At 49.7% G+C, this 26,896-nt stretch overlaps 1 protein-coding gene across 1 annotated transcript; it reads left to right on the top strand.

Annotated features, from left to right (window-relative positions):
* The first annotated feature begins 70 nt into the window (after positions 1-70).
* Positions 71-26,883, top strand: LOC134749464 (inhibitor of nuclear factor kappa-B kinase subunit epsilon). The gene is made up of 9 exons (XM_063684396.1): positions 71-524; positions 784-1,275; positions 1,723-1,950; positions 3,783-4,070; positions 4,430-4,630; positions 22,619-22,845; positions 23,329-23,515; positions 24,083-24,214; positions 24,823-26,883. Exons 1-9 carry the CDS (start codon positions 270-272, stop codon positions 25,039-25,041), a joined length of 2,229 nt encoding a protein of 742 aa, XP_063540466.1. The 5' UTR covers positions 71-269; the 3' UTR covers positions 25,042-26,883.
* Positions 26,884-26,896: the final 13 nt, after the last annotated feature.

A 26,896-nucleotide genomic window follows, 5' to 3' on the forward strand; every position in this document is an offset into this window, starting at 1 on the left:
TGTTCCTTGTTTTGCTATCTATGGTTCACCACGAACTGTCAGCAAACTGTCACCCAGTTTAGCTGTCAAATCGGAATTTGTTGACGAAAGTCGAAAGCGGAGTGAACGTAACTATTAATTGGAGTAATAATTGGACAATGTTTATCCAATTTCTACATTAAAATTTACATGTAATAACTAGCTACTCAGCCCCATGGTTTGAAGTGTAAGCTCCGTCTTTGGAGTAACCTAATTTTGTAACATTCAGCAGTGCAGTGTAACTTTCGAAAATGTCCTTCCTTCGGGGCTCTGAGAACTACGTTTGGTGCACGACTAGCGTGCTAGGTAAAGGTGCAACGGGCGCCGTGTTTCAGGGTGTCAACAAGAACAACGGCGAGCCCGTAGCCGTGAAAACCTTTAACCAGCTGAGTCACATGAGGCCTCATGATGTGCAGATGCGGGAATTTGAAGTGCTAAAGAAGGTGAAACATGAGAACATCGTGAAGTTACTCGCTATTGAAGAGGAGCAAGAGGGCCGTGGCAAGGTATAATACTAGCTAATGCTTTATTTGTTCTTCTTTTAATTTCTGTAGTATTTTACTAGCGACCCGCTACTAAACTAATTTACACAAAACCTTTACAAATTATACCTTCCTCTTGAATCACTATCTATTAAAAAAAAACTGCATCAAAATCCGTTGCGTAGTTTTAAAGATCTAAGTATACACAGACATACAGACAGCGGAATGCGACTTTGTTTTATACTATGTAGTGATTACCACAATCAAATGTTTTTATCTCAAGGTCATTGTCATGGAGCTGTGCACGGGTGGCAGCCTCTTCAACATTCTCGACGACCCAGAGAACACGTACGGCTTACAAGAACTTGAGTTCTTACTTGTCTTGGAACACTTGACAGCCGGCATGAAACATTTACGTGACAACAATCTAGTGCACAGAGATTTGAAACCTGGAAATATTATGAAGTTTATCAACGAGGATGGTACTACAACTTACAAACTTACAGATTTTGGAGCAGCTAGAGAATTACAAGAAGAAGAACAGTTTGTTTCTCTATACGGTACTGAGGAATACTTACACCCGGATATGTATGAACGGGCAGTACTTAGGAAGCCCGTTGGAAAGAGTTTTGGGGCCACAGTGGACTTGTGGTCTATTGGGGTGACATTATACCATGTGGCGACAGGCCAGCTCCCTTTCAGGCCATACGGGGGTAGGAGAAATAAAGAAACCATGTTTTATATCACTACTAAGAAGGCTTCAGGAGTTATAGCTGTGAGTATATAAAAAAAAGCCTAATTATTTAATAAGTAATTTAAGAAGTACATCTAACAATTAAAATGCTAGAGGTATTGAGGTGTTAGTATGAATATTAATTCACAATTTCGATACCAATTTATTTCAATCCAATGTATTATCATTTTTAATTGATTTGTTTTACTCAATTTGAAAATAAAATAAATTGAATCCTATTTTAAAACACTAAAATTTCATTGTAGTTTTTTTCTTGTAAGGTGGGCTGTTACACAGCTACAGTTTACTGTTAAATTATATGGATTTAGTTTTGATCCTAAGGTGGTTTTAAGACATGTTTTATCAAAACTGGTTCATACATTTTGTTGTATTATTTTTTTATTTAATAATAATAAAAGACGTTTATTTAATAAGTTTGAACATAGGTACATAATAACAGTACACAAATCACATTTTTATTTATTTAAGGGCACGCAAACAACAGAAAATGGCCCCATAGATTGGGCCAGAGAGCTCCCTTCCCACTGCCAACTTAGTGTTGGTCTCCGTAAGCTAGTAACACCACTACTGGCCGGATTACTGGAAGTGGACCCGCACAGGATATGGACATTTGAGCGGTTCTTCTCCGAGGTCCAGGCTGCCACCTCCACTACCGCTATACATGTGTTCCATGTTAACAAGGCTTGCAGTGTAAAGGTATGTCACAGTTTAATTAAAATTTGTTGAAAACAATGACTATAAAAAAACTTATTTATTTTCTCAATATTTTAGTTTTTTTTTTATACTACTTACGTCGGTGGCAAACAAGCATACGGCCCGCCTTATGTTAAGCAGTCTTCGTAGCCTATGTACGCCTGCAACTCCATGGGAGCTACATGCGCGTTGCCGACCCTAACACTCCTCTCCCTTGTTGAGCTCTGGCAACCTTACTCACCGGCAGAAACACAACACTATGAGTAGGGTATGTAATAGGAAGCAAACAAGCCGCCTGATGGGAAGCAGTCATCGCCGCCCATGGACATAAGCAACATCAGAGGAGCCACTTATGCATTGCCCACCTTTGAGAACCCTAAATACCTGCTATATATGTATATTATAGGGTCAATTGATACTATTTGTAAAAAAAAAACTGGACAAATGGTACTTTGCGTAGCGGCAACAGAAATACATCATCTTTTATTTGTTTGTTTATTTATTAATACAATACACAAGCTTACAGTTTACATACCAAAGCGCTCAGATGCTACACAATCTGTGAAATTTTCAACTGTCTAGCTACCACGGTTCATGAGATACAGCCTGGTGACAGACAGACGGACAGCGGAGTCCAAGTAACAGGGTTCCGTTTTTACCCTTTGGGTACGGAACCCTAAAAATAAATAATATTCCACACTGTTTATCCTTACAATAAAGTATTGACTTTAGCTGAGTGCGCTTAAACAACAATGCTCTTTGTTGTAACACTCTAAGTTACATAATGTAATTTGAACACAAAGGAAATCATTGTTTTTTACTAGAACAATGATTTGCCTAAATTTTTTGATCAATAATATGATAACTTGTTACACTCAACTCAACTAAATAGTTTATTTAAGGAATAGCAGGCTTACTTATTTAGGAAATACTCAAAAACAAACTAGTTTTCAAAAGTTACAAATCCTTCAAGCCAAGTCTTTAGCTTTAGCGAAATTGTAGTTAAAATCAATCAAATTTGTACTTGAATAATTGTCGTCAACGATCATAAAAACGTCAAAATTTAAGTAGGCTTAATGTAGGTCACAATTTCATCCAAACACCCCTCTCTCCCCTGCGTCACTGCGTGTGATTTAGTGAGATTCGACTTACTGAATTATCTCGACAGTCGGAAGTTGTTATGGAGTCATAATATAATACTGCGTAAAGTGTTAGGTGTGGTTGCGCAAGCGCCGCGAAACAATAGCTCACCTCACCTTGGCGGAAATTTGAGCGCGGCCGCGGGTGAAGGCTGATCGAAAGTGTATGGTTTATGGATGCCTTCTTTACAGTTTTTTTGTAGCTAGTCATAGTTGAAATAAGTGTTTTGTGTAATAAAGAATCACAAACTTTAATTGCGCGTACCTTTCTTTTAACAGTCATCTATTTACTATACCTTACTCATTGTGATAATTGTAATAAACTCAATTAGGTTGTGTTGTTTTATTACCTAGTTTCTATGGTCACCTTCGGGTCTCTTTCCATCATATTATCAGCTCGATGTCACCCGGCAGATCCGGGATTCTGGTTTGGGAGGGGCTGATTCAGCATTTACATTTTGCAAAGGGGCTGACCCAGGTTAGGTTTAGGTAGGAAACCTCGACAGCTCGCAGGGACGTAGCTAGAGGATATGGCGCGCGGGGCGCGTAGTCACCAAATTTGCGCCTTTTGCCCCCCCCCCCCCCCCTTGGATGGCGCCCGGAGCACTTGCCCTTAGTTACGCCACTGGTAGCTTGACACATGTTGACATGTCAATTGATTTAAAAATGATATTTACCTTCTCCGTTGCCTCTCAGGTATTCATGAAGCCCGAAGACCGTTTCGAGCAGCTCCAAACCGCGCTCCTCGAGCAATGCGGCGTCGTCGCCGAATCACAAGTTCTACTCTACGCCGACCGGCTACTGCTCAGCGAAGTGGACGAAAACACCCCTGGACGGAGTTACCCCGCCACCACCGCTACTGAACCCCTGCTGTTGTTCAATAAGAGCTCGACGAGTGTGAGCTTAGCGCCGGAGCCCGATGCTCCGAAGTTTCCCGTGTTCCCGAATATTGTGTCTGTTGAAAATGACGCTAGTCAGGCTAAGGTTAGTCATACTTACAACTCTTACAAGTTTCTCTAACTAATCCATCTACTGTAGAGTGAAATGAAAACACCCCCGGACGGAGTTATCCCTCCACCAGTGCAACCGAACTAAGAGTTCAATGAGTCACGAATAAATGTCTGTCTTTGTCTAGGTATAGCCTGGCAAACGCAAACCATTTTTATGCGTAGAAAAAAGAGGCAAATTAAAAAAAAAAAACGATCTCACACATTTTGAATTTCGCGCCCTTTTCTACAGATAAATTGATTTATTTATTTTATCAGGTAATTTATATCCTAATATATATTTTTACACGATTTATTTATGGGCATACTATTAGTGAGTACTTTATTTTTGTGCAGACGGCATGTAGCGTAGGCCACGTGATCAAGCGGCGAGTGGAAGCCCTGGCCGCAGCCTCGCAGCTGTGCGGCGCCGCCGTGGCGCGCTGGGGAGCCCTGCTCGGCGCCCGCCTCGCCGCCGCCGCGCAGCGCACCGACGCGCTCGCCGCCCACGCGCAGAGGCTGCACGATGCGGCGAGAGCGCTCGATCTGCTGACACAGGTACAGTACAGAATACCTGCCCCACTCACACGGGTGCAAGATACGAGCCCTGCTCGGCGCCCGCCTCGCCGCCGCCGCGCAGCGCACCGACGCGCTCGCCGCCCACGCGCAGAGGCTGCACGATGCGGCGAGAGCGCTCGATCTGCTGACACAGGTACAGTACAGAATACCTGCCCCACTCACACGGGTGCAAGATACGAGCCCTGCTCGGCGCCCGCCTCGCCGCCGCCGCGCAGCGCACCGACGCGCTCGCCGCCCACGCGCAGAGGCTGCACGATGCGGCGAGAGCGCTCGATCTGCTGACACAGGTACAGTACAGAATACCTGCCCCACTCACACGGGTGCAAGATACGAGCCCTGCTCGGCGCCCGCCTCGCCGCCGCCGCGCAGCGCACCGACGCGCTCGCCGCCCACGCGCAGAGGCTGCACGATGCGGCGAGAGCGCTCGATCTGCTGACACAGGTACAGTACAGAATACCTGCCCCACTCACACGGGTGCAAGATACGAGCCCTGCTCGGCGCCCGCCTCGCCGCCGCCGCGCAGCGCACCGACGCGCTCGCCGCCCACGCGCAGAGGCTGCACGATGCGGCGAGAGCGCTCGATCTGCTGACACAGGTACAGTACAGAATACCTGCCCCACTCACACGGGTGCAAGATACGAGCCCTGCTCGGCGCCCGCCTCGCCGCCGCCGCGCAGCGCACCGACGCGCTCGCCGCCCACGCGCAGAGGCTGCACGATGCGGCGAGAGCGCTCGATCTGCTGACACAGGTACAGTACAGAATACCTGCCCCACTCACACGGGTGCAAGATACGAGCCCTGCTCGGCGCCCGCCTCGCCGCCGCCGCGCAGCGCACCGACGCGCTCGCCGCCCACGCGCAGAGGCTGCACGATGCGGCGAGAGCGCTCGATCTGCTGACACAGGTACAGTACAGAATACCTGCCCCACTCACACGGGTGCAAGATACGAGCCCTGCTCGGCGCCCGCCTCGCCGCCGCCGCGCAGCGCACCGACGCGCTCGCCGCCCACGCGCAGAGGCTGCACGATGCGGCGAGAGCGCTCGATCTGCTGACACAGGTACAGTACAGAATACCTGCCCCACTCACACGGGTGCAAGATACGAGCCCTGCTCGGCGCCCGCCTCGCCGCCGCCGCGCAGCGCACCGACGCGCTCGCCGCCCACGCGCAGAGGCTGCACGATGCGGCGAGAGCGCTCGATCTGCTGACACAGGTACAGTACAGAATACCTGCCCCACTCACACGGGTGCAAGATACGAGCCCTGCTCGGCGCCCGCCTCGCCGCCGCCGCGCAGCGCACCGACGCGCTCGCCGCCCACGCGCAGAGGCTGCACGATGCGGCGAGAGCGCTCGATCTGCTGACACAGGTACAGTACAGAATACCTGCCCCACTCACACGGGTGCAAGATACGAGCCCTGCTCGGCGCCCGCCTCGCCGCCGCCGCGCAGCGCACCGACGCGCTCGCCGCCCACGCGCAGAGGCTGCACGATGCGGCGAGAGCGCTCGATCTGCTGACACAGGTACAGTACAGAATACCTGCCCCACTCACACGGGTGCAAGATACGAGCCCTGCTCGGCGCCCGCCTCGCCGCCGCCGCGCAGCGCACCGACGCGCTCGCCGCCCACGCGCAGAGGCTGCACGATGCGGCGAGAGCGCTCGATCTGCTGACACAGGTACAGTACAGAATACCTGCCCCACTCACACGGGTGCAAGATACGAGCCCTGCTCGGCGCCCGCCTCGCCGCCGCCGCGCAGCGCACCGACGCGCTCGCCGCCCACGCGCAGAGGCTGCACGATGCGGCGAGAGCGCTCGATCTGCTGACACAGGTACAGTACAGAATACCTGCCCCACTCACACGGGTGCAAGATACGAGCCCTGCTCGGCGCCCGCCTCGCCGCCGCCGCGCAGCGCACCGACGCGCTCGCCGCCCACGCGCAGAGGCTGCACGATGCGGCGAGAGCGCTCGATCTGCTGACACAGGTACAGTACAGAATACCTGCCCCACTCACACGGGTGCAAGATACGAGCCCTGCTCGGCGCCCGCCTCGCCGCCGCCGCGCAGCGCACCGACGCGCTCGCCGCCCACGCGCAGAGGCTGCACGATGCGGCGAGAGCGCTCGATCTGCTGACACAGGTACAGTACAGAATACCTGCCCCACTCACACGGGTGCAAGATACGAGCCCTGCTCGGCGCCCGCCTCGCCGCCGCCGCGCAGCGCACCGACGCGCTCGCCGCCCACGCGCAGAGGCTGCACGATGCGGCGAGAGCGCTCGATCTGCTGACACAGGTACAGTACAGAATACCTGCCCCACTCACACGGGTGCAAGATACGAGCCCTGCTCGGCGCCCGCCTCGCCGCCGCCGCGCAGCGCACCGACGCGCTCGCCGCCCACGCGCAGAGGCTGCACGATGCGGCGAGAGCGCTCGATCTGCTGACACAGGTACAGTACAGAATACCTGCCCCACTCACACGGGTGCAAGATACGAGCCCTGCTCGGCGCCCGCCTCGCCGCCGCCGCGCAGCGCACCGACGCGCTCGCCGCCCACGCGCAGAGGCTGCACGATGCGGCGAGAGCGCTCGATCTGCTGACACAGGTACAGTACAGAATACCTGCCCCACTCACACGGGTGCAAGATACGAGCCCTGCTCGGCGCCCGCCTCGCCGCCGCCGCGCAGCGCACCGACGCGCTCGCCGCCCACGCGCAGAGGCTGCACGATGCGGCGAGAGCGCTCGATCTGCTGACACAGGTACAGTACAGAATACTACAGTAGAGGAGCTGTGGCTGAGCATCGAACGCGCCGGCACCGTCGCGCCGCCGCCGCGGGCGCGCCCCCCCCTGCCCAGCGCTGCCGCGCATCGGGCTAAGTTATTTATTGCTTGTTGTTATTTCCCTCACGGCGGTGAACATTATTCCGACTTGCAATCCTTTTTTGACTCTGCGTCCGATTTTATAATTAGTAATCCGAACGATAGTTACATAATTCTAGGCGATTTTAATATTAGTCATGCCATTTGGACGCTTCTTAATGGAAGCTTAGTTATTGACACAAACAACAATACGACTGCAACCTTAATCTCCGATTTCTTAAACCTCTCGGGTTTAAAACAACTTAACGGGTGCTCGAATGTAAACAATCGGATCTTGGACCTGGTGTTAAGCGATTTGTCTTGCTCTGTTACGCATTGTACGACACCACTAACCCCTGAGGACTCCCATCACAAATCTCTCGACATTAACATCAAGCTTCCTTTTCTTTCGGCCGCGTATGATCCTCCTAGAGAGAAATTACTTTTTTATGCTGCAAATTACGAAAAAATACGTGACGCTCTTTCTTCTACTGACTGGACCCCAATGCAATATATGAATACTGAACAGGCTACTACTCATTTTTACTCAATCTTAAATACTCTTATTAAAAAGTACGTTCCCCTCAGTAAGACAAACTGCTCTAGTAATCGTCCCCCTTGGTACACCCGGGCATTAGTGAAATTAGGTCGAGAAAAGCGTAAAATTCACACCAGGTGGAAAACTTACAAAAATCCTTTAGACTATCTTGCATTCAAGCTGTTAAGAACAAGAGAGCACAAAATGGAACTGGATTGCTATAATTCATACATATCTTTTGCTGAGAAAAATATCCGTAAGTGTCCTAAATATTTTTGGTCTTTCATTAAATCAAAGTTTTCCGCAAATAAAACCCCAGACTGTATGTATTATGGAGGCAATTCCTCAACTGACAGTGAGACAGTAGCTAATTATTTCAACGATTATTTCCACTCAGTTTTTGTTAAAGGTATCGCGTACCCTGTTTCTCCAAATTCTCATACTAACAATAGCCCGGTAGATATCTCTTCGATTAACATAAATAATAAACTCGTTCTTAAACACCTCCAACAGGTTAACACAAATAAGGGAGCGGGACTTGACCGTATTCATCCAATTTTAATCTCTCGCTGTAGCAAGGAATTGGCTACTCCTCTTACTATTATTTTCCGTAAATCGTTATCCGAGGGTTGTTTCCCGTCTGTTTGGAAAACGGCTTTAATAACACCAATACATAAAAGCGGAGATAAACATGATGTTACACAGTATAGACCCATATCTAAATTATGCATTTTTGGCAAAATATTAGAAAAAATTGTTACATCCGAATTGACAAATTGTATCATTCGTATAATTTCCCCTGACCAACACGGTTTTCTTCGTGGCCGTAGTGTTGACACCAATCTTATTACCTTCACTGATTTTATTTTGAACGCTATTGGCAACGGTCATCAGGTTGACGCCGTGTATACCGATTTCTCAAAAGCTTTTGATAAAATTAATCACACTATGTTATTACACAAATTATACGAACTCGGTATACACGGAGACCTCTACAGGTGGATTGAATCCTACATCCAGAACCGATGCCAGGCAGTATCACTAAGAGGCTATACTTCCAGATACTTAACCATTGATTCAGGGGTCCCTCAAGGCTCTCATTTAGGACCGCTTTTATTTATCATATACGTAAACGACATGGGTTCATCGTTTTCTAGTTCAAGACATCTAGTTTATGCAGACGATACAAAAATTTTCAAAATCATAAAAACAAAGAACGACTGCCTGGACATGCAACGCGATCTTGATAGCTTTGCCGCATATTGCGGTTATAACCAATTGCTTCTAAACCCTGATAAATGCAACTGTATTACTTTCACTCATAAACAAAGTCCCCTTCTTTTCAATTATAGTTTTTCAGGAAAGATCATAAATAGAATCACCAAGGTCCGAGATCTTGGTATTATTTTGGATTCTAAGCTTAACTTCATTTCACACATAGACCACATCTCCGAGAGGGCCTACAAGAAATTGGGCCTGATACTTAGACTATCTCAACCATTTAAAGATCCAAACACCCTAAAAGTATTATACTCCTCTTACGTTCGCAGCATTTTAGAGTTCGGTAGCGTCGTCTGGACCCCTCAATATACCGTTCACATAAAAAGAATTGAAAGAATCCAAAAAAAGCTGTTAAAGTCGCTCAATTTCCGCCACGGTCTGAATATGTCAGAGAATAGCACACACCGTCGTAGTCTAGGGCCACTAGATACACGACGTGTTTATATAGACCAAATGTTTCTGTATAAACTCTTAAATGGCCTTACTGATTCTTCCACTCTTCTTGAAAAAATTGTCTTTAAATTGCCTCGTATTCCCACGCGCCACCCCCAAACATTCCATATCGATTTTTGTAGATCTAATTTCGCCAAAAATACTTTTTTTAGACGAGCCTGTCATGATTACAATGTTAATTTCATAAATCTAGATATCTTCTCATTGTCTTTCAGTAAATATAGTAGTGGTCTGCGGAGCTTACTTTTTCCATAGCAGTCTTTGCTTTAAAAAAAAAAAAAAAAAATTGTAATTGTTCTATAGTCTTATGTAACGTATGTATGTTTGTAAGCATGTTTGATACTTAGGTACTTTATTAGTTGTGTATCCAATTGTTACTTCTGTGTATCTTCCTATTTATAGGCAGTGCCGAACAAGCCCTGTTTCTACTTGTTATCAATATCAGTATGTTATAATTAATGGAACTATAGGTCTTATTGTATATCTGCAAGTTTAAACTTATCTGTATGTGACTGTTTGTTTCCTAAATAAAAAAAAAAAAAAAAAAAAAAAAAAAAAAAAAAAAAAAAAAAAAAAAAAAAAAAAGAATACCTGCCCCACTCACACGGGTGCAAGATACGAGCCCTGCTCGGCGCCCGCCTCGCCGCCGCCGCGCAGCGCACCGACGCGCTCGCCGCCCACGCGCAGAGGCTGCACGATGCGGCGAGAGCGCTCGATCTGCTGACACAGGTACAGTACAGAATACCTGCCCCACTCACACGGGTGCAAGATACGAGCCCTGCTCGGCGCCCGCCTCGCCGCCGCCGCGCAGCGCACCGACGCGCTCGCCGCCCACGCGCAGAGGCTGCACGATGCGGCGAGAGCGCTCGATCTGCTGACACAGGTACAGTACAGAATACCTGCCCCACTCACACGGGTGCAAGATACGAGCCCTGCTCGGCGCCCGCCTCGCCGCCGCCGCGCAGCGCACCGACGCGCTCGCCGCCCACGCGCAGAGGCTGCACGATGCGGCGAGAGCGCTCGATCTGCTGACACAGGTACAGTACAGAATACCTGCCCCACTCACACGGGTGCAAGATACGAGCCCTGCTCGGCGCCCGCCTCGCCGCCGCCGCGCAGCGCACCGACGCGCTCGCCGCCCACGCGCAGAGGCTGCACGATGCGGCGAGAGCGCTCGATCTGCTGACACAGGTACAGTACAGAATACCTGCCCCACTCACACGGGTGCAAGATACGAGCCCTGCTCGGCGCCCGCCTCGCCGCCGCCGCGCAGCGCACCGACGCGCTCGCCGCCCACGCGCAGAGGCTGCACGATGCGGCGAGAGCGCTCGATCTGCTGACACAGGTACAGTACAGAATACCTGCCCCACTCACACGGGTGCAAGATACGAGCCCTGCTCGGCGCCCGCCTCGCCGCCGCCGCGCAGCGCACCGACGCGCTCGCCGCCCACGCGCAGAGGCTGCACGATGCGGCGAGAGCGCTCGATCTGCTGACACAGGTACAGTACAGAATACCTGCCCCACTCACACGGGTGCAAGATACGAGCCCTGCTCGGCGCCCGCCTCGCCGCCGCCGCGCAGCGCACCGACGCGCTCGCCGCCCACGCGCAGAGGCTGCACGATGCGGCGAGAGCGCTCGATCTGCTGACACAGGTACAGTACAGAATACCTGCCCCACTCACACGGGTGCAAGATACGAGCCCTGCTCGGCGCCCGCCTCGCCGCCGCCGCGCAGCGCACCGACGCGCTCGCCGCCCACGCGCAGAGGCTGCACGATGCGGCGAGAGCGCTCGATCTGCTGACACAGGTACAGTACAGAATACCTGCCCCACTCACACGGGTGCAAGATACGAGCCCTGCTCGGCGCCCGCCTCGCCGCCGCCGCGCAGCGCACCGACGCGCTCGCCGCCCACGCGCAGAGGCTGCACGATGCGGCGAGAGCGCTCGATCTGCTGACACAGGTACAGTACAGAATACCTGCCCCACTCACACGGGTGCAAGATACGAGCCCTGCTCGGCGCCCGCCTCGCCGCCGCCGCGCAGCGCACCGACGCGCTCGCCGCCCACGCGCAGAGGCTGCACGATGCGGCGAGAGCGCTCGATCTGCTGACACAGGTACAGTACAGAATACCTGCCCCACTCACACGGGTGCAAGATACGAGCCCTGCTCGGCGCCCGCCTCGCCGCCGCCGCGCAGCGCACCGACGCGCTCGCCGCCCACGCGCAGAGGCTGCACGATGCGGCGAGAGCGCTCGATCTGCTGACACAGGTACAGTACAGAATACCTGCCCCACTCACACGGGTGCAAGATACGAGCCCTGCTCGGCGCCCGCCTCGCCGCCGCCGCGCAGCGCACCGACGCGCTCGCCGCCCACGCGCAGAGGCTGCACGATGCGGCGAGAGCGCTCGATCTGCTGACACAGGTACAGTACAGAATACCTGCCCCACTCACACGGGTGCAAGATACGAGCCCTGCTCGGCGCCCGCCTCGCCGCCGCCGCGCAGCGCACCGACGCGCTCGCCGCCCACGCGCAGAGGCTGCACGATGCGGCGAGAGCGCTCGATCTGCTGACACAGGTACAGTACAGAATACCTGCCCCACTCACACGGGTGCAAGATACGAGCCCTGCTCGGCGCCCGCCTCGCCGCCGCCGCGCAGCGCACCGACGCGCTCGCCGCCCACGCGCAGAGGCTGCACGATGCGGCGAGAGCGCTCGATCTGCTGACACAGGTACAGTACAGAATACCTGCCCCACTCACACGGGTGCAAGATACGAGCCCTGCTCGGCGCCCGCCTCGCCGCCGCCGCGCAGCGCACCGACGCGCTCGCCGCCCACGCGCAGAGGCTGCACGATGCGGCGAGAGCGCTCGATCTGCTGACACAGGTACAGTACAGAATACCTGCCCCACTCACACGGGTGCAAGATACGAGCCCTGCTCGGCGCCCGCCTCGCCGCCGCCGCGCAGCGCACCGACGCGCTCGCCGCCCACGCGCAGAGGCTGCACGATGCGGCGAGAGCGCTCGATCTGCTGACACAGGTACAGTACAGAATACCTGCCCCACTCACACGGGTGCAAGATACGAGCCCTGCTCGGCGCCCGCCTCGCCGCCGCCGCGCAGCGCACCGACGCGCTCGCCGCCCACGCGCAGAGGCTGCACGATGCGGCGAGAGCGCTCGATCTGCTGACACAGGTACAGTACAGAATACCTGCCCCACTCACACGGGTGCAAGATACGAGCCCTGCTCGGCGCCCGCCTCGCCGCCGCCGCGCAGCGCACCGACGCGCTCGCCGCCCACGCGCAGAGGCTGCACGATGCGGCGAGAGCGCTCGATCTGCTGACACAGGTACAGTACAGAATACCTGCCCCACTCACACGGGTGCAAGATACGAGCCCTGCTCGGCGCCCGCCTCGCCGCCGCCGCGCAGCGCACCGACGCGCTCGCCGCCCACGCGCAGAGGCTGCACGATGCGGCGAGAGCGCTCGATCTGCTGACACAGGTACAGTACAGAATACCTGCCCCACTCACACGGGTGCAAGATACGAGCCCTGCTCGGCGCCCGCCTCGCCGCCGCCGCGCAGCGCACCGACGCGCTCGCCGCCCACGCGCAGAGGCTGCACGATGCGGCGAGAGCGCTCGATCTGCTGACACAGGTACAGTACAGAATACCTGCCCCACTCACACGGGTGCAAGATACGAGCCCTGCTCGGCGCCCGCCTCGCCGCCGCCGCGCAGCGCACCGACGCGCTCGCCGCCCACGCGCAGAGGCTGCACGATGCGGCGAGAGCGCTCGATCTGCTGACACAGGTACAGTACAGAATACCTGCCCCACTCACACGGGTGCAAGATACGAGCCCTGCTCGGCGCCCGCCTCGCCGCCGCCGCGCAGCGCACCGACGCGCTCGCCGCCCACGCGCAGAGGCTGCACGATGCGGCGAGAGCGCTCGATCTGCTGACACAGGTACAGTACAGAATACCTGCCCCACTCACACGGGTGCAAGATACGAGCCCTGCTCGGCGCCCGCCTCGCCGCCGCCGCGCAGCGCACCGACGCGCTCGCCGCCCACGCGCAGAGGCTGCACGATGCGGCGAGAGCGCTCGATCTGCTGACACAGGTACAGTACAGAATACCTGCCCCACTCACACGGGTGCAAGATACGAGCCCTGCTCGGCGCCCGCCTCGCCGCCGCCGCGCAGCGCACCGACGCGCTCGCCGCCCACGCGCAGAGGCTGCACGATGCGGCGAGAGCGCTCGATCTGCTGACACAGGTACAGTACAGAATACCTGCCCCACTCACACGGGTGCAAGATACGAGCCCTGCTCGGCGCCCGCCTCGCCGCCGCCGCGCAGCGCACCGACGCGCTCGCCGCCCACGCGCAGAGGCTGCACGATGCGGCGAGAGCGCTCGATCTGCTGACACAGGTACAGTACAGAATACCTGCCCCACTCACACGGGTGCAAGATACGAGCCCTGCTCGGCGCCCGCCTCGCCGCCGCCGCGCAGCGCACCGACGCGCTCGCCGCCCACGCGCAGAGGCTGCACGATGCGGCGAGAGCGCTCGATCTGCTGACACAGGTACAGTACAGAATACCTGCCCCACTCACACGGGTGCAAGATACGAGCCCTGCTCGGCGCCCGCCTCGCCGCCGCCGCGCAGCGCACCGACGCGCTCGCCGCCCACGCGCAGAGGCTGCACGATGCGGCGAGAGCGCTCGATCTGCTGACACAGGTACAGTACAGAATACCTGCCCCACTCACACGGGTGCAAGATACGAGCCCTGCTCGGCGCCCGCCTCGCCACCGCCGCGCAGCGCACCGACGCGCTCGCCGCCCACGCGCAGAGGCTGCACGATGCGGCGAGAGCGCTCGATCTGCTGACACAGGTACAGTACAGAATACCTGCCCCACTCACACGGGTGCAAGATACGAGCCCTGCTCGGCGCCCGCCTCGCCGCCGCCGCGCAGCGCACCGACGCGCTCGCCGCCCACGCGCAGAGGCTGCACGATGCGGCGAGAGCGCTCGATCTGCTGACACAGGTACAGTACAGAATACCTGCCCCACTCACACGGGTGCAAGATACGAGCCCTGCTCGGCGCCCGCCTCGCCGCCGCCGCGCAGCGCACCGACGCGCTCGCCGCCCACGCGCAGAGGCTGCACGATGCGGCGAGAGCGCTCGATCTGCTGACACAGGTACAGTACAGAATACCTGCCCCACTCACACGGGTGCAAGATACGAGCCCTGCTCGGCGCCCGCCTCGCCGCCGCCGCGCAGCGCACCGACGCGCTCGCCGCCCACGCGCAGAGGCTGCACGATGCGGCGAGAGCGCTCGATCTGCTGACACAGGTACAGTACAGAATACCTGCCCCACTCACACGGGTGCAAGATACGAGCCCTGCTCGGCGCCCGCCTCGCCGCCGCCGCGCAGCGCACCGACGCGCTCGCCGCCCACGCGCAGAGGCTGCACGATGCGGCGAGAGCGCTCGATCTGCTGACACAGGTACAGTACAGAATACCTGCCCCACTCACACGGGTGCAAGATACGAGCCCTGCTCGGCGCCCGCCTCGCCGCCGCCGCGCAGCGCACCGACGCGCTCGCCGCCCACGCGCAGAGGCTGCACGATGCGGCGAGAGCGCTCGATCTGCTGACACAGGTACAGTACAGAATACCTGCCCCACTCACACGGGTGCAAGATACGAGCCCTGCTCGGCGCCCGCCTCGCCGCCGCCGCGCAGCGCACCGACGCGCTCGCCGCCCACGCGCAGAGGCTGCACGATGCGGCGAGAGCGCTCGATCTGCTGACACAGGTACAGTACAGAATACCTGCCCCACTCACACGGGTGCAAGATACGAGCCCTGCTCGGCGCCCGCCTCGCCGCCGCCGCGCAGCGCACCGACGCGCTCGCCGCCCACGCGCAGAGGCTGCACGATGCGGCGAGAGCGCTCGATCTGCTGACACAGGTACAGTACAGAATACCTGCCCCACTCACACGGGTGCAAGATACGAGCCCTGCTCGGCGCCCGCCTCGCCGCCGCCGCGCAGCGCACCGACGCGCTCGCCGCCCACGCGCAGAGGCTGCACGATGCGGCGAGAGCGCTCGATCTGCTGACACAGGTACAGTACAGAATACCTGCCCCACTCACACGGGTGCAAGATACGAGCCCTGCTCGGCGCCCGCCTCGCCGCCGCCGCGCAGCGCACCGACGCGCTCGCCGCCCACGCGCAGAGGCTGCACGATGCGGCGAGAGCGCTCGATCTGCTGACACAGGTACAGTACAGAATACCTGCCCCACTCACACGGGTGCAAGATACGAGCCCTGCTCGGCGCCCGCCTCGCCGCCGCCGCGCAGCGCACCGACGCGCTCGCCGCCCACGCGCAGAGGCTGCACGATGCGGCGAGAGCGCTCGATCTGCTGACACAGGTACAGTACAGAATACCTGCCCCACTCACACGGGTGCAAGATACGAGCCCTGCTCGGCGCCCGCCTCGCCGCCGCCGCGCAGCGCACCGACGCGCTCGCCGCCCACGCGCAGAGGCTGCACGATGCGGCGAGAGCGCTCGATCTGCTGACACAGGTACAGTACAGAATACCTGCCCCACTCACACAGGTGCAAGATACGGGCCCTGCTCGGCGCCCGGTTGGTGGTCCTTAATTCCTTCAACGCGATTGATATGTAAAGATAAAGATAAAAGACATTTATTCGTGACGATCACAACACAAGTACGAACATGTACAGACAACAACAGCAAGAAAAGAAGAGATCATCAAGTGTGCATCACGAAATGGACCCAACTCAGCATAATGCTAGCTATAAAGCCAGCGCTGGTCTTCCGTAGGGCCCATTCGACGATGCCACGACAGATAACACACAAAGATACATATTAAAACATTACAAAGATACACACAAAGAATACCTAATTATTTCGCTTGGATGGGCTCCTCGAGAGCGGTCGCGTGTCGGACTCATTTAAATTTATTTTCTAAAAATCAAATTCTAAATTTCTGATTGGTTGTTGTGGTATTTTTCAATTCCTGCTCGTGCTTGAGGTGTCTAAGTGCGGTGACTCCGCCCAGTGGGCGGACGGTGAAAGAGACAATTATATTTGCCGAAGTTTGGTGTGGTCGGCGCTGGTGGCTTTTGTTGGATTTGAACCCGCGGACACTGGGACGCGGAACGCAGCGTGGGCGCACGGACCACTAAACCAAATGAACGCTACGACTGTGTGCGAATATCAACTACGCAATCGACTAATTGCTACGCGAAACTGACGTCACGAGCTACGAGCCTACGGAATAGCTACATGTGCTACGACTCGCTTCTTATCGCCTAGCCTATAATTCTTGCTTAGCGCTTGCTTACTACTGCTCTTAGTGTTAATAAACGTATATAAATATTACCGCCAGCATGTCTAAATGTAGCGCAAATTGCGGCAAAGTGGTCAAAGACGCTGAGAAAAAGGTCTGCTCTGGATGCCAAGAAATATACCATTATCAATGCTTAAGGATCACGGCAGAAAATTTTTTCAAGGAATCTAGAAGGTATAAGGAATGTTGGAAGTGCCCGCGATGCAAGTCACAAGAAAAAAAAGGTGATAACACGAACACGCCAGTAAGCGGTGCGGCTGCATTAACTGCAGCGAGTGAACACAGCTCGCCACAATCTCCTTCGGAGTTCGTTAACATCTCTACACAGATAAATGACTTGCGTAACTACATTGAGGGCAAACTGAATGACTTAAAGACTGAACTTGTACAAGAGATAAATCAAAAAATTGCCACATTAGAGAACACTGTAGATACACTCAGGACACAAAACGATGAACTTACAGTAAAAAACCAGACCCTAGAATCCGAGATCACTAGGCTCAAGGAGGACCAGAAGGCACTAAAGGACGACGTGAACGATCTCAAGACAAAAGAAACCGAACTGCAGGCAAGCATGGGTCAATGCCAAGAAAAAGAAAACAAATATGAGGACACTATAAGAAATCTTCAGCATGACACTTCGTTCCTTCTTTGCAAAATCGAGGATTTAGAACAAAAAAACAGGTCGTGCAATATAGAAGTTAGGGGGATTCCAGAGGTGCAAGGAGAGAACCTGCTCAAATACTTGGACGACATGTGTACCTTCTTAAAGATTAAAATCGACAAAAATGACTTGTACACGTCATTCAGATCAGGCCGCAAAAGTAACAAACCGCGCTCGATAGTGTACATATTTAAGAGTGTGATTCCTAGGGATGATATTTTAAGAGCATCGAAGAACTACAATAAAAATTGTAATGACCCAAGCGAGCGTTTAAAGACAGTGCACATTGGTATTCCGGGTGAGCCAAATTCAATTTATATTTCTGAGCACCTCTCACCAAAACTTAAGTATCTACTCGCAAAAAGTAGGACGGCAAAGTCTTCCTTAGGGTATGAATTCTGTTGGGTGCTAAATGGTAGAATATTTATGAAAAAAAATGCTAACCAGAAACCTATATGGGTTAAGGATGAGAGCACACTTGCAAATTTGTGACTAGGAAGCGCAAATCTTCAAAAAACTTATAATATTTTATATCACTATTATCTTGTCACTTCTTATAATAACATCTTTAGATATCTATTATTAGTATATTTATTGTATCTATTAGGTGATAATCGTCGTACTACAATATTTACTGCGGAGAGGTCAAATTATGGTTGTAAGAAAATTCGTATTTGTACTCGAGCATTAGTGTTTGCAAATTCTGAGCTGAGTTTGACAAGTGCCAACCTCTTTAATATCTACGATAATGGATAATGACTTTACATTTATAAATGACAATTTGGACAGGCTCTCGTGTGATTCGGCAGTGCTTGAAATAGATAATCCTCTAACATTGAGAAATCACCTCAATTCAAAAATAAACTCGTTGAAAATCATGTCAATTAACATAAGGTCTATTTTCAAAAATTTTGACAGTTTATTAGTCACTATTCAGGATAATATTAAAGATTTTGATGTTTTAATCTTAACGGAATGCAGAATAAAACACCGCAAACCCAATCAAACTATCCCCGGATATACCAGTATCTCCACAGAAATAAACCCGATTCAAAATGATGGCGTTGTAATGTTTATTAAAAATGATTTGAATTTTGCATACAGGGAAATTGTACTTTGTGGGGCGAACTGCCTGAGGGTGGATCTTAAAGAGTGTAGCGTATTTGGTATTTATAGATCCCCCTCGTCATATAATATAGAGATATTCCTGGAGTCACTTGACAAAGCTCTTGATGATTGCAAAGGTATAAAAAATACGGTCTTAATGGGCGACTTAAATATTAACTTCTTAGACTCTTCTGGCAGTAAGCACCCCCATGCTGACGAGTACATCGATTTACTTACTCTACACAAATACAAAATCGGAATTAATAAGCCCACAAGAGAGAATAGTTGTCTGGATCACTGCATGATAAAATTGCAAAATCTTAAACATGAATGTTTAATTTACAGTGCTGCAGTGACTGATCATATGTTAACCCTGTGTCTGCTTGAAAATTATCCAATAGACCGTAGGAGTATCCCAAAAATAGTAATTAAGAAGGTGGATCACGAACAACTTGTGGTAGATCTTGAAACGGAGCGGTGGAGCAGCGTATATAGTAGTAAAAATGTTAATATTGCACTGGACTCATTTAGGGATTCGCTACATGGGCACATAGAGGCAAATACTACTATTAAAATAGTTAGTCGTAAAAGTAATAAACCGATTAAACCTTGGATTACACGGGGGCTCATATCTTGTATGCGCAGAAGGGACAAACTACACAAGATATACAAAAAACACTCAGATAATCCAGTTTTAAAACAGAACTACATAGAGTACAGACGAATTTGTAACCTATTAATTAAAAAAGCAAAAACTAAGTACTATGGGGATAAATTTAGTAAAGCGAAAAACAACTCCAAACTGATTTGGTCTACAATAAATGAAGCTTCTGGTAGAAAACAACATAATATTAATAGTATAAAAGAACTCAAAATAGGAAATGAAACAATTAAAGTAGCAAATCAACCGCTTTCAGCTGCAAATGAATTTAACTCATATTTTACTGGTGTAGGTCGTGACCTAGCTACTGAGCATCTGAAACATCTGAACATATCTGAAACGCAGTTAGCGGACGAGTGGGAGCTGTCATACAAAGTGGACACAACTTTTTACTTTAGACCAACCTGCGTAAAAGAAGTGAACTCTGTGATTAGGTCGCTTAAAAATAATAATTCTAGTGGAATGGATGGCTTTACAGGAAATACACTAAGAAGGGTATCAGAATATATAGTGCGCCCACTGACCTACATTATAAACCTAAGCTTAAAATCAGGTATGTTCCCTAAATCACTAAAGGAGGCAGTGGTTATACCGATCTATAAAAAAGGGACAACAACAAGTGTATCCAACTACCGCCCCATATCTCTCTTATCAAGTCTCTCAAAAATTTTTGAAAAAATTGTAAAGGCAAGGTTATGCTCTTATCTGGATAAAACTAATATACTCTTTAAGCATCAGCACGGCTTTAGAAAAGGGCATAGTACTAGTGATGCAATTGCTGAATTAACAAAATTTGTAGTAGAACATACTGATAAAAAGTGTAAAGTACTCTCGATTTTTGTAGATCTGGCTAAAGCATTTGATACCATTTCGCATAAAATACTCTTGAAAAAGCTGAAAGCTTATGGAATCTATGGTAGGATGCTAAGCTGGTTTGAAAGTTACTTATCTGGTAGAAGTCAAGTTGTAAAGATTGATAATACTGTCAGCGAAATCAAAAGTATCGACTTTGGCGTGCCACAAGGCAGTGTATTAGGCCCAATTTTATTTAATATTTACCTAAACGACCTCTGTTCCATACTGCAATCAGACACTTGCCAATGTATTTGCTTTGCTGATGACACAGTAATAAGTTTTGTGGGTAAATCCTGGGATGAAGTAGGCCTTAGAGCATCAGAGGGCTTAACAGTGGCTCAAAATTGGTATGAGAGAAATTTATTGACTCTAAACATCTCAAAAACCAACTACATTTGTTTCTCGCTAACTAAGACAGGACAACCAAAGCAAAACATCAGCTTGAAAATTCATAAATGTCGTCCTACTCCCGACATTGCCTGTACATGCACTACAATAGAACAGGTACACTCAACAAAATACCTAGGTGTTGAAATCGATGAGAATTTAAAATGGGATCTACATTGCAAACATATTGCTAATAAAATTAGACAAACCGCGTATATATTTCTAGAACTTCGAAATATAATTGACCAGAGAACACTTGAAACTGTGTATTTTGCCTTAACCCAGACTATACTATTGTATGGAATCATAGCGTGGGGTGCCTGTAGCGCAAAAAATATAGCAAACATTGAGATTGCACAGAAACTGATCCTAAAAATTATTAAAAGAAAACCAAGGCGTTTTTCTACTGAAGCAATTTATAGGTTAAGTAAAGTGTTAGCACCAAGGCAACTATACATCTGGCAAGTAATAATATATATTAGTAGACATATAGATGACATGGTATTAAATGTTAACCCGGCAAACCTTCGAAACACCAGAAGCAAATATAAGATACCGATTACGAACAGTGCTGCAGCTAGGAAACACTACTCATATGTTGGAACTAGGCTTTTTGACAAATTACCAGGTGACCTACAGGACATAATACAACCTAGCTATTCAAGCGTGTCTACTCAAAATAATCAAAGTTACATAAGTAGGCTGAATAAAAAAACTAAAGTGTTTCTCCTGAGTTTTTCTTTTACTGAATTTAAAGACTTCTACACAAAAATATTTCCTCAGTGAATAGATTGCTACGTAACTCCGTGTCATATTTCTCTATTTTTCCATATAATATATATGTATGTATGTGTATTAGATAGCAAATAATATATATATACATATATATATCTACTTACATAATTATAAAACCCAATATACGTATATTAAATACGTACATAAAAATAAAAAATACCAGTAATGCATGTTTATTTAATTAAGCTTGTTTAATTGAATTAAGTAAACTTTATATTATAAGAAAATTGTTTATCCAAAATCCGATCGCTCTCTAAAAATTGTGTCACATATATTGTAACTAGCCCTAGCACAGGCCCCGGTCTTTTTGGGCTGTTACTGCACACTATGTCTTTAAATGCTGGCTTAAATTAAAATGTATAATTAGAAATAGTGAAAAGTTTGTTGTATATATTTAATGAATAAAAAATATAAATATATATATACAAACATATTAACCAAACCAAAAATAAATACATGAAGAGCACAAACAAAAATAAAAAAAACAAGTATACACGAAAAAAAAGAAAAACATTCAAGAAACAAACAAACAAATCCATATAAGTTCTGTCAGGGCCGCCATGTAAAGAAAGGATTTCGGGTTGAGAGCGAGCGAACTTATTACTGCATTTATACATGAGTGCCTTGAATAAATGATTCTATATAAACTTATTAAACCACTCCATTTTACTGCATAAATTACAAAGTTGCGGTATCAGAGGAAACGCTCACAGCCGGCTAAGAAGTTACTTGTCTGATAGGCAACAGTGCACTGAGTTTAAACATCAATATGTATCCCAAAAACAGAGAGCAAATAGTGACACACTCTGAGTTCAAGTATAACCGAAATGGTGTTGTACCACAAGGAAGTATACTTGGCCCTTTACTCTTTTTATTATGTATATTGATATATTTACTTATACCAATTATTTACGTAACAGACTATTTTTTGCTATGGGCTACTGTTTACGAGTTATTTACGGAAAACTATACAAATGGACCTTTAAACCCAATTATTGATCAGGTGAACAAGCACCACGGCGGCGCCGAGTCCGAGCCGGAATGGTCCTCCATGGCGGGGCTGCTGGCGCGCGAGGGGGGCGCGCTGCGGGCCGCCGCCGGCGCCCTGGCCACCCGCCACGGCGGCGCCGGCGCCCCCGGGCTCCGCGCCGAGTGGGCCGCGGCCGCACGCCAGGCGCCCTGCGTGCACGAGCAGCGGCTCCACACCAGGGCCAAGACCCTCGTCGAGCGGTGAGTGTCTCTGACCCAAAGGGCGCCTCGCGCCTTGAATATCCTACCCTACAGTTCTAACAGCAACAGTTTAAACCGACCATCAGTGGACCTTATTTCTTTGCAATAAGGTTTACAAATTGTCCGTTATTATGAGTTCACAGAGCGGTGAGTAGATGTGATTCAAAACTGTCCAATGCTCACTACAGAGTGCGATTCATTGACGGGTTGTCTATAATCTACGGTTTATCGTTCTCGCTATCTATCCCATCCGTACTCTCAATTCTGAAATAGAGTCCCCTTCATTCCACTACTCTCGAACAGTAACAAACAGGGGCGTAGCTAGAGGATATGGCGCCCGGGGCAGTCACCAAGCGCCCCCTGACGACTGACAAAAGTTTCCCTGCTTTTGTCCATTTTGGCGTCCCCCTTCGATGGCGCCCGGGGCACTTGCCCCCTCTGCCCCCCCAGTTACGCCACTGGTAACAAAGTGTGTGTTTGCAGATTGCGTGAATCCTGGCAACACCTAGTCCGCGACCGCGCCACGCGCGCGCTCACATACAACGACGAGCAGTTCCACGTGCTGGAGCGCATCACGGTGGCCGAGGCGGGGCGCCGGGTGCGCGCGCTGCTGCAGCGAGCGGCGCCCATGGCGCGCGCGAGGGCCGACGCCTTGCACGACTGGTACCAGGTCAGTTGGTTTTTTTTTTTTATTTACATCTTGACAACAATAAACATAAATTTAAAAGTGGAAAAATTACTGCCTTAGGTGAGACTTGAACTCACGGCCTCTGGATCGATACTCCAACGCTCTGCCAACTGAGCCACCAAGACAAAGTCAGCAAATCTTTCCACTATATGGGTCTAGGGGACCCTAGCGACATCTACCGTAAGAGTATTACACTTCTTAAACGGCCACCGGCGGTCTTCTAATATGACTTGGAACTCCGGTGGCCGTTTAAGAAGTGTAACACTCTTACGGTAGATGTCGCTAGGGTCCCCTAGACCCATATAGTGGAAAGATTTGCTGACTATGGATGAGGTCTTGGTGGCTCAGTTGGCAGAGCGTTGGAGTATCGATTCAGAGGCCGTGAGTTCAAGTCTCACCCGAGGCAGTAATTTTTCCACTTTTAAATTTATTATAAGCTTAATAGCATCGATCGCAGACGTTTCTGCTTGTTAAAAATTAATTTAACAATAAACATCTTGCGCAGCTCCTTGTACTGTTTAAAAGTCGATTGTCGAATCGTGTTTTCAGGTGGCACAAACGGTGTGGCTTCAAACGTGCATACTGGACAAGGACGCTAGCGGCGCGGAACTCAAACTTTTGGCGTTGGCGGCTAGACTGCAAGACGCCGAGCTACGAGCTCGTGTACAGTTGCAGGACCATGTGTGTATAACCTTTCATACGAAAAGTAATACTTATAGGACATTTTTTAAATAATTTTCCAACATTAACCCTTAAATGCATGATTTTTTGTATAACTTTTTAATAAATTGAAATAGATGTGTCATGCTGTATAAAAGTAATAAATGTGATTTTGGATAGCTGCATATTGAGCCACGGACCATCAAATATACGATGCATATATACATCATTATGCATTTAAGGGTTAAAAAAGTTTTGCCTACATCTTCAAATAAATTTTTCCTATCTTGTAAACTACTACGCTTTTGTATTTTTTTCTGAGATCAAAGTACTTGTAGCTAAAATTTCTTACAATTAATTGTACACTTGAAGTTCTTATACCGCACCGCCGTTTACACAAAAATAGAGAAACAAGTGCGAGTCGGACTCGCGCACCGAGGGTTCCGTACTTTTTAGTATATGTTGTTACAGCGGCAACAGAAATACATCATCTGTAAAAATTTCATTATCACGGTTCATGAGATACTCCCTGGTGACAGACAGACGGACAGCGGAGTCTTAGTAATAGGGTCCCGTTTTTACCCTTTGGGTACGGAACCCTAATTAAATAATACTATCTAACTTTTCAGCTGAACAACAAAGCGGCCGATCCTCCCGCCGACAAAGTCGGCTCGGCGGCGCGTAACCGCGGCGGCGTCGGCGTGTCGGCCGCCGGCGCCGGCGTGTCGGCCGCCGGCGCCGGCGTGCGCGCGCTGCTCCACGCGCACGACGAGCTCGCCGCCGCCGCCGCCAACAACGCCGCGCTCGTCGCCCGGCTCGCGGCGCTGGCCGGCGAGCTGCAGCCCTAGCGCCGTGACGCTGCGCCCGCGCCCGCGCCCGCGCCCGCGCCCCGGGACTCTAGTCATACGGACCGCTATCGTGTGCGCGGACATCGCTACTATAGTCTAACTGTAGACCAAAGTGAATGTAAAGTCAGAGACGGTCAAGGTCGGCGCGAGTTTACTGAATCCAGTGTGCGATACGGTCGCGAGCCGATAGTTGAGCAGAGTGATGACAGATGTCACGGCCCGGTAGAAACAGAATTTTGCGAAAATAGTGCAGAGTGTAATGGGAATTGTGATAATAAACTTGACCGTGAACAGTGTAGCGAAAGTGATCGTAAAAAACTAGGAACTTATAAACTTCAGGACCGATCTGAACGTGCAGTAGAGCGTAATGGAAACGATAATTCTAAACTCTCTTTATGCAACGGTAACTATGCTAGTGAAACGGACAGTGAAACGACTACAGATAGTTTGAGTGGTAGTGAGACTCCGTCGGTGACATCGGGTGTCAGGACGGTGATTCATGGATCGGTGAGCTCCCGGGATGTGGCCTCGCTGGATGAGGAGGTCAAGGAGAAGGGCCGTAAGTTGGCTTGTGTTGTTACATAGAAGAAATTAAAATACTATTTAGCACTTGTCATTTTAATACGTATTTGCAAAAGTTACATTGTTTTTTTATGATATAGGGCCAGTCTTTAAAGTTGGTACTAAAAAATAAACCAACTCGATTGTGACATGCTAGGTCAAGTATTAAAAACCCTTACAGAAAGTGATTGATCTGCATTTTTTTATTATTAAGGGTCGTTCAAAGTATGTTGCAACCTACAAATGACAACACTATGGTGTTTTCAGATGAAAAAAAAGCTACAATTATAATATTTTCAGAAGATTTGAGGCTATTTTAAATAAATTTAGAAAATGGAATCAAATGTTATATTTAGGTAATAAACTAAAGATCTCTTGATTCATCCTTCCAAATCGTTCCAAGAAGTTTAAATTAAACTTCAATTTATTAATTATTTGAACTGAGAAAAGATCTCAATCATGTATTTATGCTAGGTAGCAAAAGAGTGTGGAAATATTTTAGACACTATCCAAAAAGCAATATAATTAGGAAGATTTACTTTACTTGCCTCCCTATTCATAAAACCTTACACAAGGCTCAATTAGTTAATTCATGTTTTATCCCTTTCTTACAAATACATGAATTAAAATAACAGATCAAGACAATCAATTAATAGCTAATTGAGGCTTCTAGCGCGTTTATGAATAGTATTAATACCCCCATTAGTATTTAATAAAAGTTTTCTATCGTCATCAATGAAAGCCATGGCAAAGAACAGAGATGCTAAGAACTTTTAAATTTATTCCACATGTCACAGCCGTTGCAGGTTGTGTGATTTTCACAATAACTTGCATAACGTTAAGGATATTGCAAATCCTCGTAACTAGCACTGGTAAATGTAAATACTGCATAATGTTTTGAAGGATACTTTTTCCTTTATTATACAGAAAGTATTGTATTGTATTTTATCAGGTAAAAAAGGGGTAAAAGTAGGCTTCAAAGTAATAAAGTTAGGTACAATGATTTAAGCTTCGCCTGTAAAATTTGCTGTTGTGTAGATACGCAGTATTTACCAGTGCTAGTTACGCGGATTTGCACTATCCCGGACGATAAATCCTTATTGGTGCAATATATGTATATTTGCAATGTAATGGTGTACTAGTAACATTTAAGTAATTAAATTATTGTAGAAATGTGAGTAATCTATACTGAATTATCAAGAAAATTGTTTATTGTTAAAAAATATTTTAATGTAAATAATTATATAGTATACAATAAGTAAATAAATGAATTATTATAAAGATTCTAGTTTGA

This window comes from Cydia strobilella, chromosome 18 (genome assembly GCF_947568885.1).
Source record: "Cydia strobilella chromosome 18, ilCydStro3.1, whole genome shotgun sequence".
NCBI lineage: Eukaryota > Metazoa > Arthropoda > Insecta > Lepidoptera > Tortricidae > Cydia > Cydia strobilella.

Excerpts from the sequence above, each read along its gene's own strand:
- LOC134749464 (XM_063684396.1), top strand. The coding sequence starts at position 270 with ATGTCCTTCCTTCGGGGCTCTGAGAACTACGTTTGGTGCACGACTAGC. Across the intron at positions 4,071-4,429 it reads ATGACGCTAGTCAGGCTAAG|ACGGCATGTAGCGTAGGCCA; the intron begins GTTAGTCATACT and ends ATTTTTGTGCAG. Across the intron at positions 22,846-23,328 it reads GCCAAGACCCTCGTCGAGCG|ATTGCGTGAATCCTGGCAAC; the intron begins GTGAGTGTCTCT and ends GTGTGTTTGCAG.